Here is a 14,081-nt window from a genome sequence, read left to right on the forward strand (position 1 = left end):
TGCAAAAATCACAAGCATTCTTATACACCAGTAACAGACAAACAGAGAGCCAAATCAGGAATGAACTTCCATTCACAATTGCTTCAAAGAGAATAAAATACCTAGGATTCCAACTTACAAGGGATGTAAAGGACCTCTTCAAGGAGAACTACAAACCACTGCTCAGTGAAATAAAAGAGGACACAAACAAATGGAAGAACATACCACGCTCATGGATAGGAAGAATCAATATCGTGAAAATGGCCATACTGCCCAAGGTTATTTACAGATTCAATGCCATCCCCATCAAGCTACCAATGAGTTTCTTCACAGAATTGGAAAGAACTGCTTTAAAGTTCATATGGAACCAAAAAAGAGCCCGCATCTCCAAGACAATCCTAAGTCAAAAGAACAAAGCTGGAGGCATCACACTACCTGACTTCAAACTATACTACAAAGCTACAGTAACCAAAACAGCATGGTACTGGTACCAAAACAGAGATATAGACCAATGGAACAGAACAGAGTCCTCAGAAATAATACCACACATCTACAGCCATCTGATCTTTGACAAACCTGAGAGAAACAAGAAATGGGGAAAGGATTCCCTATTTAATAAATGGTGCTGGGATAATTGGCTAGCCATAAGTAGAAAGCTGAAACTGGATTCTTTCCTTACTCCTTATACGAAAATTAATTCAAGATGGATTAGAGACTTAAATGTTAGATCTAATACCATAAAAACCCTAGAGGAAAACCTAGGTAGTACCATTCAGGACATAGGCATGGGCAAAGACTTCACGTCTAAAACACCAAAAGCAACGGCAGCAAAAGCCAAAATTGACAAATGGGATCTAATTAAACTAAAAAGCTTCTGCACAGCAAAAGAAACTACCATCAGAGTGAAGAGGCAACCTACAGAATGGGAGAAAATTTTTGCAATCTACTCATCTGACAAAGGGCTAATATCCAGAACCTACAAGGAACTCAAACAAATTTACAAGAAAAAAACAAACAACCCCATCAAAAAGTGGCCAAAGGATATGAACAGACATTTCTCAAAAGAAGACATTCATACAGCCAACAGACACATGAAAAAATGCTCATCATCACTGGCCATCAGAGAAATGAAAATCAAAACCACAATGAGATACCATCTCACACCAGTTAGAATGGCAATCATTCAAAAGTCAGGAAACAACAGGTGCTGGAGAGGATGTGGAGAAATAGGAACACTTTTACACTGTTGGTGGGATTGTAAACTAGTTCAACCATTATGGAAAACAGTATGGCGATTCCTCAAGGATCTACAACTAGATGTACCATATGACCCAGCCATCCCATTACTGGGGATATACCCAAAGGATTATAAATCATGCTGCTATAAAGACACATGCACATGTATGTTCATTGCGGCACTATTCACAATAGCAAAGACTTGGAATCAACCCAAATGTCCATCAGTGACAGACTGGATTAAGAAAATGTGGCACATATACACCATGGAATACTATGCAGCCATAAAAAAGGATGAGTTTGTGTCCTTTGTAGGGACATGGATGCAGCTGGAAACCATCATTCTTAGCAAACTATCACAAGAACAGAAAACCAAACACTGCATGTTCTCACTCATAGGTGGGAACTGAACAATGAGATCACTTGGACTCGGGAAGGGGGACATCACACACCAGGGCCTATTATGGGGAGGGGGGAGGGGGGAGGGATTGCATTGGGAGTTATACCTGATGTAAATGACGAGTAGTTGGGTGCTGACGAGTTGATGGGTGCAGCACAGCAACATGGCACAAGTATACATATGTAACAAACCTGCACGTTATGCACATGTACCCTAGAACTTAAAGTATAATAATAATTTAAAAAAAAAAGAAAAAAAAGAAAAAAGAAAATTACGAAAAAGGTGAAAAAGAAAAAATGGTAGTAATTGAGTAGAAAAACAATTACTCTAATTCATATGTGTATTGGTTGGTAACCAGATTTATATAAGTAGAACTGAATTGGCTAGGAAAAGAAAAACTATATGTTACTCGTTTTCCTAAGCTGTCTTTTTGAGGCTTAGTCAGTCATTGCGAAAATGTTTAGAATTGTTTCTTGCTATTAGTCCTCATTTTATGTATGTTACCCTTCAGTAAGTTCTCCCCATTTTAGTTTTCTAGGATTATTCATGTGTATTGTCTTATTTGGCTTTTGCTATATATTTTAACTTCGTTGTTAAATTTTTGTATTGTATAGTTTCTTTGGTATATCTTAACACCTATTTTTGAAAATATAAAACTAATGAGTTGAACTAAGAAGTTGAGAAAAAAAGCAATGAGTTCAAATCAGGTAGAAGAAAAATAAATGAATCAAACTAAAAATACAATAACAACATTAACAAGTTTTACTGTAACAAAGACTAATGAAATTGATAACGGACAAGAGTGATCAAGAAGCAAAGAGTAAAGGCACAAAGCAACAATTTAAGAAATGATAACAGTAATAAGAGACATATATATTTAAAAAGGAAAAGAAAAGAAAAGAACTAAGGACAGCGATCGAAATGTCCATAAACTATTAGGTTGGTGCAAAAGTATCTGTGGTTTTTGCCATTACTTTCAATGGAAAAAACCGCAATTATTTTTGCACCAACCTAATAGTAAGTGGAAAGACAAAACGTGGTGTATCCATACAATGGAATATTACTCACCAATAAATAGGAAAAACTATCAACATATGCTATGTTATAGATTACCCTAAAAAATATTACACTAAATAAAAGAAGCCAGATACAACATATATATCATGTGATTCCATTCATGTGAAATACCAAGAAAAGGCAAATTTATAGAGAAAACTTAAAAGAATACACAGAATAATGTAAGACTGTATTATTCTTATTGTAAATGGTGTTTTAAAAATTGTATCTGGAATAAAAATAGAATATATAGGAATAATAACATAATAATAACTGGCAGGTGACAGAATTACAATCAATATGCAAATATCAGCTGCCTTTCCATGTACCAGTAACAGATGGAAAGAGTAATTAAAAAATTTTTTAAACACCATTTACAATAACAAAAATAGACAGATCCAGGAATAAAGCTTAAAAAAGATGCACAGCCCATATACTTCCAATAAATTATAAAACACTATGGGAAAAATAAATGAAGAGATATATCCAGGGTTGTGCTGGAGCCAGCTCATAAAAGCTCACAAGAACTTTTTATGTACATTTCTTCCTAATTCCCTGTTCAGTGATTTCATAACATAGCTTATAATCAGTCAAACAGGGAATATTTATACCACAGAAAGTGGCAAATGCTATGTGTAAGGGCTCTTTTTTGCTCTTCAGAGATGTGTTTTACCAGCATTTCACTGGTAATATCATATCACATAAAGATATCAATTGTTTTTAAGCTAATGTGCAATTTCAGTCAAAACTCCAACATGATATTTTTAAAAGTCTTAATCGTTTGATTCTAAAATCTGTATTGGCAGGGGAGAGAATGGCGTATGGAAGAATAATGTATTTTACAATCACAAGATCAGAAAATTTTGATCATTTCAAGTGTCACAAAAGAATGTCTCAATTGAATCTCATATACAATACTGAAGGTAACATAGTTGATACAAGTGCTTTGCAAGAAAATTTAGCATTATCTTGTAAAGTTGAATACTGGCCTAATTCCACAATGCCGTAGGGTTCCATTCCTGTTTATATTCCTTAGGGAAACTGTTACACGTGTGCAGAGGTGTGTTGGTAAAATACTTCTGGTAGAAGGACAGGGGAAAAGCCACTGTAATCTGTAATTTGTGCCAATTTCCAAGGCCAACCACAACCATCAACTGTATGTTATTGTACTCTAAATTGGGAAAAGATGCCGACAATCAACTTCATGAGCTGGAACAAGCTGGATCCAGCACACGGCAAGCATCTAACACTATGCCTTGTACCAGTGATCTCAATGGCTCTGGACATTTACTCTGGCACTCCTGCAGCTACTACTCCAGAAACAATCTTGCTGCAGCTTCAACTATTACTGACAGGATTCTCCACAGGTCCCACTTTTTTGTGTGTAACTGGCCCAACTCCAAGGCAGCTACACCTGACTAGCATAGCTGTAAAGGAGGCTGGGAGAAAAGTATCTGGCATTTTCTTCTTCTCTACCACCAAAACTCTTAAAATGGGAAATTCCTCCAAACACAAGGAGATAATTCAGGTTTTAGGAATTACAAATATCCACTATACTTATCTTCCATGTATTGTTACCAGTCAAGATCTGTCAAGCTTTATTTTCCATTCTTTAGTTCTACTACAAAGGAGCTTTTTGTGTAACAGAAAATATTAAATATAGTGTGTGTGTATGTGTAATCTGTGTGTGTATGTGTGTATGTATCGTATAGCTATTAACATAAGAGTTTAAATACGCCCAATACAGGGCATCTACCCACTATTCCTTCATTGAAAATCACATCTCTAAAAGCTAACAGTCTAGCAAGAAAAGCAAACTAATACCCTCACTAAACTGAAATGGCAGCCCCTTTATTGTACACACCTTTGACATAGCATTTGTTTCACTACATTGACACAGCTGGTTTCTCAACCTCTTATTAGGCTATGTGCTCCAAGAAGAGAGAGGCTGTCTTGATCTCTGTATCCCTATCACTTGGCACAATTACACATTCAGACACTGTCTGATTAAAAAAAAGGAAATTTCTAGTGCTTTCACTATAATTTACTTAGCACTTCCTAGATACACACCAGAAAATGTTGCATGATCTTTACATAAGTGCTTTAATTTACCTCCAGAAATATAAAGTACATTATGATTACTTGTATATACTAAACAAGAAAATTAAGGACAGAGGGTGAAGTACTTTACCAGTGGTCACTCAGTAAGAGGCAAATTAGAATTCCTATTCAGATCTATCTCATGCCAAAGCCTGTTTTTGTAGTGCATATTCTAAAAGTATGATAATATTTATTACATACTAAAAACATGTAGGTATAAAGGGCAATGAGAACATTCAAATTTAAAAATTAATTATGCTCAAAAGAGGTCAAGAACATTAGAAGAGAAGGGTCACACCTCAGTTGGAATCTGAAAAATAAATAGCAGTTTGTCTGACAGCTGAGGGAAGGACGCTCAGGTGCTATAGCAACAAAAAACTGTGATCTTAGGGAAGGTGCAATTCTCTTATCTCTAAAGTAAAAGGGAAGGCTGTAATAGTTTATATTTTCTGTGTTGTTCTGAATATTGTATAGATAATACATATAAATTATTTAACATGGGACCTAGCATAGAACAGGTCCTCAACAAATGACAGAAGAAAAACAAGAACAAGAATAAGAATTATTAGAATTCACTAAAAACCAGGGTTCTCCTAGGTAAGGTAGGTGCTTGTGCCAAAAAAGATCAAGAAGGAAGCAGATGAGAATAGCATCAAGAATATTGAAAGAAATAGCTTTAGGGAAGGGAGTACCTAATCCTAATCTCAAATTTTTCAAATGATATTCATATGCAGCAAGGGAGTTTAAGTGGAAAATAAATAATAAAATTAAAACTTTCTGAATTATAAATATAGTGGTATATTTACTAGAAGATCTACCCCTTAGGAATTTTTAAAACATTTAACAAATTCCTAATAATTAAGAAATTGACAACATAATCTTGAATAGGTTTTCGCAAACTTAAGATTCCCTGAAAGTAAAAAGCCTCAATTTAACCCTCAAAATAACAGTAGGGCATATAAATTGCTCGCATTCAATCATAAAGTAATTATAGCAAATGAATACAAGAAAAGTATGTGGGACTACCAGCCAAAAGTAACACTTTTCCCAATGTATCATTGGACAATTCCCACGTTTTTATTCTTCACTTCTCTAACTTTTTGTTCCTTGGAACCAAAAAGAGAAAAAGGTAAGTCAAATAGTTTATTTTTCAATTATCGGGAAGAGTATCTATTTAAACTCCACAGAAGTCCTATTAGTAAGTACCAATAAGGACTTGTAAATAAAGCATAAAAGTTTTAGTAATCCATTTTTTCTAAAAATACAAGTAAATGTTTAATTTTAACATATAGTTCATTAAAAGAAGCAAATTGTATTACTTAACACAGACTAAATTAACATATAGGAAACCTATTATCTTATTAAATCAAAAGTTAACACTTTTTTCAATTCCTTTTCTTTTTAAAAACATCTGATTTCTAGACTATCCAAGGGCAAGAGAACCTTCACTTTCAATTTTAAGGCAGTGAAGCCATCTTGTGGTTGATGTCAGTATTGCCGAAGTTTTGAGACCAGTCACTCCTACTTGGGAAAATTAGGTCAATCATAGTTTTACATTTAAAAAGGTATATACAACATGTCATTCTTAGAACTTACAAAAAAATAAACACAGAACTGAAAGACTGTACAGTTAGGACTCCATAGTAGTACATAAGGTCCTCAAGTAGCTGAATTAGTAACAAAGTATTTTGAAACTAATCTGTATTTTATAATTAACTTTTAGTTTAAAAAGCTACAGCAAAATATTAAAATTGGAGAAGAATATTAAACAGTTATACTTCCTTTTTATCGTGACTTTTTCCATAATTTTTAGCTTACAAGCTGCTACAGCAGTCCTAGGACTTTGTAATATCCGAGAAAAACAAAGCACACCCTGAAAAACTCAGAAAATAAGTTGCAAAATATGGCTTCCCTACCACACCTCCCTCCAGTCACAATTTTTAGTTTTTGAATCAAATATGAAGTACCTATAAGAAAATCTGGAAGCCTGGAAAAAACTGTCATCGTCCAACTCTCACCACTTTTTAAGGGAACTTTGTGGAGAAAAGACAGAAATTGAAAAGTATGTTAAGAAGAAAATGGAAGAAAGAGAAAAGAACCTGAGCAAAACTACTATATTAATTAGTAATAAAGTTACTTCTACTTTTTGCCATTCTACCTTCTCCCAAAATAATCAATGATAGTAGCAATTACTAAGACTTTAGTTTCAAAGCTTCGGGACAATGCCTTTCTGAAGGCCTCTGATGTGTTTTAGAACAAGAGATGTAAATTCAGCATGTCCGGGAGTAGCTGTCCTCTAACTGCAGACTTACAATCTTGCTTACCTGATCACAGATCTATCAGTTCTCCAATCTCCCTTTCCATTCTCAAGTTCCCAAATGCTGAAAACAGCATTATCTAAGTCTTATTAATTACAAAAATAATAATACACACTGTGTGATCATTTACTTTGGGCTTTCAGGAGATGAAGTTTGAAGACTCCTCTCTACACTCCTTTAATCTACTTCCAAAAAAAATTACTGATTTGTCTTGGGGAAGCTCCAGTGCATTGTATTGAGCCTCAGGCCTAGTGAATGAGATTCCAAGGTGGTTGGAAAATACATGGGTGAGGCCCTTTCAAAGGGACCACACAAGGTTAACGGAGGCAGCTTCTACTAAGATGGCACCCTCCTCCCCGCAACATGTTGCTTTTTAACTCTGCTTCTTAAATATTGGGCCAAATGCTCTCCAATCCTCACTCTCCTTTGGCTTTCTCTCTCAGAAATGGTAATTATCAGATGGGCTTGGAACTTAGTAGAAACAGTCAGAGCTTGCTTTAATTCTACCAGAGACTAACCTACCTCAAGTAGTAGAATTCTGCATGGGGCTTGGGGCCAAAACCCAGACAAAAATGATTTGCCAATTTGCCTTACCTTATTCATTGAATCCCCTTGAAGATCTCTCAGTAACAAGATACCCATAATAAGGATTCATATATTCTTAGACTTCCAAGACAAAAATACCATCCTAAATTGCTCATAATTCTCGAAGTTTGCCATATGCATTGTGCTGGATTTAGCATTATCTCATTTAGGTCTTCAATGTTGTAAGGGAGTAGTATTTAAATGATAAGGAAATTAAAATCTAGCGAGATTAACTAACTTATGAAAAGTCACAAAAACTAATAAGCAGGAGAAAGAAGATTTAAATCCACGGCAATGACCCTATGTCTGGATGTCTCCAATCTGTTCCTGATCCCTATCATTTAATGCCCCTCCACCCTCAATCAGAAACATGCCACAACCATGCCTCCTCTGCTTCTTGAAATAGTCTATCATATATTTTAAGTTTTCTAAGTTAGTTTTTGGAACATTGGTTTTTAGTACGCCCTATTTGAAAGATCACTAGATAACCCAGTTTTTTCTTTCTTTCACTCTTTTCTAATATAAAAAGAAAACTAGAAAATATCATTTTATACCAAAATCTGGCATGGTCAAGAGATAGGCAGATTACTTATTCAAATATTCTGTTTGCCAAATGTTGTCCTATATCTTATGCACAGATTCAAACAAAGTTAATTTAAACAAGAACTATAACTTACATAATGTTAGTAAGTGATCAGTAGTGTCTGATTCTAGAGTCATGCATTTATAGTCATCATTAATGGTAAAATGCTGGTTAATAAAAGTATTCCAATGAAGACATAAATAAGGAGCTTTTACTACATTAGTCTTATTTTACTAACAAAGAAACCAAAATAGTTCAATTCACATCTAAAATATATTCCTTGAATATTTACTTTGGTTTAAGATAGTTACATTTTTATGTAACATATGGATTTTTAACTAAAGACAAACCAAATGAGTAATTTCTGTGTGTCAACTTCTAAAATGTTTAAATTATTTTTCAAAACATCTTCATTAATACGGTGAAGACAATTATTAATAATGTGAGAATAATATATATTCTTATATGACATATAAGAATAATTCTGTGAAAAGGCCAGGCACGGTGGCTCAGACCTGTAATCCCAGTACTTTGGGAGGCTGAGGTGGGCAGATGACTTAAGGTCAGGAGTTTGAGACCAGACTGGCCAACATGCAGAAATCCCATCTCTACTAAAAAATACAAAAATTAGCCAGGCATGGTGGCGTGCGCCTGTAGTCCCAGTTACTAGGGAGGCTGGGGCAGGAGAATCACCTGAACCCAGGTGGTGGAGGTTGCAGTAAGCTGAGATCATATCACTGCACTCCAGCCTGGGCAACAGAGCAAGACTCTGTCTCAAAATAATAATAATAATAATAATAATACTTCTGTGAATAATAATTCTAGAGAACTGTTTATTAATATTGTATTGGAAGTATGTAATGAAAGGAAAAAATATAATCAATGAGGAAGAGCTAGCAGAGATAACAAATTTTTGTTTCATGTGAAAACTTACATTTGCATTAAGAATGTTTTAAAAGATAAAATTTGACACAGAATAATCTAAATCAGAAAGTTTTAAGGTTATTTTTCTTCTTGCTAGCTACATTCAAAGGAAATCTTAAAGAGACCACTGTGCAAAATTTTTAAAAGTAAAAACGCTCTGAAAGGGTGAAGGGAGCAGACAAGAGTCTCTGTACTACTATCCTACGAACTTGTAGCAGAGGTGAGTTCTCAGCATCTTTTAGGACACACAGAGAAACCAGAAAACCAAGAATCAGAAAACTTCAAAATTTTAAGTAAAATAATGTAAGGATGTACAGACACTGCTTTGATATTATTTACTTTTCCTATAGAGATCCGTTGCACTCAACAGACCTAGTCGAGATTGTTGCTTACTTTTCTAAATATGCTTCCTAGAACTCTACATCTCCTGGAAACCCATTCAAAATGCAAATTCTTGGATTCCATCCTAGTCCTACAGAATCAGAAACTCAGACAGGAGTAGAAGTGGTTTGAGGTCCAGCAATTTGTGTTCTAGCCAGACCTCTGGGAAATTCTGGTGCACACTGAAGTCTGAGATAGCCACTATAACCAAAAGAAAAAGAAATGTAAAGAAACTGGGGAGGATTCTAAGAACAACAGAGATGAAAGAAAAGCTTGAGACTGAGAATAAACAAAGGAATCAAGATAGATGGCTTTAGCAAAAAGAAATGTGTGGCAGTGACATTTATGTCTTCACGTATATAATTATTCACAAAGGAAGGTAACCAGATGTACTCCATTTCTCCTGACGAAAGACAAAGAAGACATGGACTTTAACTTGCAGGGTAAAAGTTTAGGTAAAAATATAATTAAAGTTTGCTGACACAAAAAAATTCATAACACGAATACATATGTGTGTACTGCAAAATGATTGCAATAAACAAATGCACAGCTTCACCAAATTGCTCCTAATACTTTCCTAATCTTATATTTGTATATAATAAGCTCATTAAATAAACGTTAACAGTTTATTAAGGTAACTAAAATAAAAAGGTAAATAAAATTGAAAGATAGGAAAAGGTCATTGTAATGAGTGCCAGTTACATCTGGTAAGTCTCGCGGTTCATATAAGGATGCCATAGCTAAAATTCCTGAAACAAAAGGTTGTGTTTTTTTTAATGTTGAAAAGTCAAAAAAGTTTAACTCTTAATAATTTTCCATGGAAGTCACCATAACAATGACTTTGTGACCTGTTCACCTCCAGAGTATTTTGCAATTGCAGTCTTTATTGACAAAAAATAATTCCAGTAATTTAGTTCACATTTATTGTAGTTAGCATAATTTAAGAAGTTATTGATTTTCTTTACCTTTTCTACCTTTCCACTATTGATGTCACTGGGGAGGAATTTCTTGCCAATTGTTCTCAGATCTGTCTAAAATAAAAATATTATTATTAAAATGGAATTATAGAAAAGAGTAAACTTAAAGCTAATCTCATGAACAAAAGATGAAATTACTTATGGTTGGTGAAACAAAAACTCAGTTTAACTGGTCATGAAATCTACATGTATTATCAATCCTTCAAGTAACATAGTCCCATAATACGTTGTTTAAAGTTTACCAGTAAGATGAACAGCAACACATAAGGCCTTAATCCTGGTCATATTTATTTAAGTAACCTTTTTCCTTACTAACTCTTCTCTACTAAAATCCAAAACTTAATTCATGTAAATTGTAATCTTACTAAAAAATATCACATTCCAAAATCAAATGAGAGCTTTTGAATACATATACATAGCATATTTTTAAAAACTGAATCCCATATAACCTTGACATTACATAAAAACATATCACCCTATAGGCTATGATATCTGTAACATAAAGCTACATAACATACAATATCCCAGGATACAATACCACTGGAATACCAAAGAAGTTATAGTAACCTTTACTATAGTAATTTCATTTGCTTAAACAAGTTACAGAAATAGAAGTTGGTAAACAATGACTATGAAAATGCAGAAGTACCTGCAACTCAGCAAGGAAAATATAAGAACTAACATAAACAAGGCTACAGCATTCACGACATTAAAAAAGAAAATTCTGACTACACAATCTACCTAAAAAAACGGAACATTTTAGGACTGTGTCCTCTTCAGAAAGTGAAAATATAAAGGAATGGTAAGAGACTTGCTCAGAGGAAAACTCTCAGTACTCATAAAAAAGGTCCAATTATTTAAACTAATAAATTATCTTGATGCTTGAGATAGTGGATTAGCATAGTAACTGAAGCTGGCTGTATTGTTTTATTTCTCCTTATAGTAAACAGTAGCTCTTCATCACCTTAAGAACAAGATAAAAGGAAACAGACTTAAGAGTACATTTAACCACATAAATTATAAGGGAAAAATTTTTACTTAAGAAGAAAACACTAGATGATTAAAATTATTGTGATGTGAAATGAATACATACAGAGGGGCAGAACCACCTTCTTTTAACACCTACCATAACAGAATATCCTCCTATTTGAAATATCCACGTGGTCAGCTCAAGAAATGAGAATATAAGTTACATAATCCCCACAGATTCTTTCCAGTTTTTTACTGCTGTGATTCATAACTTACTCTTTAATGTAACGCAGGGATCACTCAAACTAAAACTCACTGAATAGAACTGCATGGCAAATTAAAAGCCAAATCCAGACTCATGTAACAGTGCTTTAGGCTTATGCTTTTTGCAACCTCAATCCAATAACAGAATGAAAAGAAACATAAACTGTACCTCACGTTGTACTCCTTTTCACTTGGAAAGTACTGAATAACATAGGGGTAAAAAAATACTTTCTTACCCCAGCCTTCCCTATATTAAGATGGTTTTAAAATTAAATGTTAATAGATGTGAAGCACTCAGTATAATGACTTGCACAGAGTAAGCACTCAATAAATGTTAGCCATCCTGTTTATTTTAGTGAGTATAAAACATGCACTTTTTAAAATCATCTGAACATACATAACCATCATATCAATAATGTAACTAACAGTTCATGAAAACATTTACATTATTTTGAAGTCACCCAAAAGCTGAAATATTTAAATATGAATGAGAAACAGAATACATACAAATGTTATAATATATCATGGTCCCTCATTTCTGGTTTTGATCAATAATTATGAAATTTCATTCAAATGAAAATGAGCCATCACTGTAAACGAGCACTAGACAAAAATCCTAAATTTTGATCCATCCCAACTGTAATTAAACAATCATATGATCTAGGACACTGTCACTAATTCTCTAAACCCAGTTAATTTACTTTTCTATAAAATGGAAAAACACCACCAACCCTATCTCACAAAGTTATTGTTAAGCTAAAAAAAGACTACACACTCAAAGTTTACATAATTTCTAAAGTGCCATACATATATATAGTATATAGGCCGGGAGCGGTGGCTCAAGCCTGTAATCCCAGCACTTTGGGAGGCCGAGACGGGTGAATCATGAGGTCAGGAGATCGAGACCATCCTGGCTAACACGGTGAAACCCCGTCTCTACTAAGAAATACAAAAAACTAGCCGGGCGAGGTGGCGGGCGCCTGTAGTCCCAGCTACTCGGGAGGCTGAGGCCGGAGAATGGCGTGAACCCGTGAGGCGGAGCTTGCAATGAGCTGAGATCCAGCCACTGCACTCCAGCCTGGGCTACAGAGCGAGACTTCGTCTCAAAAAAAAAAAAAAACAAAAAAAAAAACCATATATATAGTATATGTCCTTAAATATACAAATGTTATTTTGATGTATTTTTAGCAAGATGAAAATGATCTACCAAATCTTTAAATGCCCTAAATTCATACTATAAAGACAATTTTATTATTCAGATGCCATTATATCAGGATTGCTAGGACGATGACTGGGTCCAAGAATGCTGTTATATTGAACAACAAAAAATAATAATACAGGAAAACTTTTAGCCTGTAAAATTTTAAAAATAATTTTCAAAGCATCTACCTACCCACACACACATACATATGCACATATAAATACACACACACACACACAGACACACAATCCCTATTTACTTAAGTAAATGCAAGATAATATCTATTCGGTGAATCATTTTATATTATACAGAATCGTAAAAGAAATAAAAATATAATTTGTTTTTAATTTTTTACTAATGGATAGTGATCAGTAATTTAAGACTGGGCTATCATTAAGTATTTTTCTGAACAATTCCGGTAGTCGAAAGTAAAACTTTCATGCTGGATTTCAATGTCATTTCGTAATATTCTTACTCCCCAATTTAAAAAGCAAAAATTAAAAACATTCCTTTTCAACATAAAAAGCTAAGCCTAAAAGTTACATAGCAGATCTGAAGCAGCTATCTTTAGAAAGGCCAGCTGACAAGGTTAGCCCCAGGCTGGCAGCCAGGGACTTTGCACTTAGACCATTCCCTAACTAAAAATGTAGTTCACTGTATGGATTATTCATATAAACAATATGATTTATGGTGGACATCTGTTTTCTGGGAGGGATCTGAAATTCTGGTACCTTTGCAGGCAGCCCAATAAAGGCCTTAGGTATTAGCCTCCAGAGGGCTTCCCTGGAGAGAAACACTACATATATGTTACTTTAGTGTTCACTGTTAGATAAAGGAACAAGCTCAGCGTGTACCCCATAGAAAGAAGACAAGAAAATTTGTTGATGGATTATCCTCCCAATATACAATTAGCTATGCATGTGTGGGTACGTACATATATGTACAATAAGAATCAATAATGCATGTCTTTCTCAACTAGTGGTTAATTTCCCACAATCACTCAAAAGTTGAAAAAAATTCAACAGAATACTATAAATGCCTAAATTTTATTAATAAGATGATAAATTTGGATAGATAGATTATTTGTCTGGTATAGGCTTCACCCTAA

The 14,081-nt window shown here is 34.2% G+C and overlaps 1 protein-coding gene across 8 annotated transcripts in view; it reads right to left on the reverse strand.

The window, feature by feature from the left end:
- LOC105485571 (tudor domain containing 3) overlaps positions 1-14,081 on the reverse strand; it is a 198,852-nt gene that overhangs the window by 139,538 nt on the left and 45,233 nt on the right. For 7 of the 8 annotated variants that reach the window (XM_071081261.1, XM_011747924.3, XM_011747922.3 and 4 more), the window contains one exon: positions 10,528-10,593. Coding sequence is in view for 2 of the 8 variants with exons in the window: in XM_011747922.3 (XP_011746224.2) it covers positions 10,528-10,593 (66 nt within the window). In the remaining 6 variants the exon portion in view is untranslated. The remainder of the gene's footprint in view (positions 1-10,527; positions 10,594-14,081) is intronic. The other variant, XM_011747926.3, reaches the window with a different exon arrangement.

The sequence above is a fragment of the Macaca nemestrina genome, chromosome 16, assembly GCF_043159975.1.
Source record: "Macaca nemestrina isolate mMacNem1 chromosome 16, mMacNem.hap1, whole genome shotgun sequence".
NCBI classification, from domain to species: domain Eukaryota; kingdom Metazoa; phylum Chordata; class Mammalia; order Primates; family Cercopithecidae; genus Macaca; species Macaca nemestrina.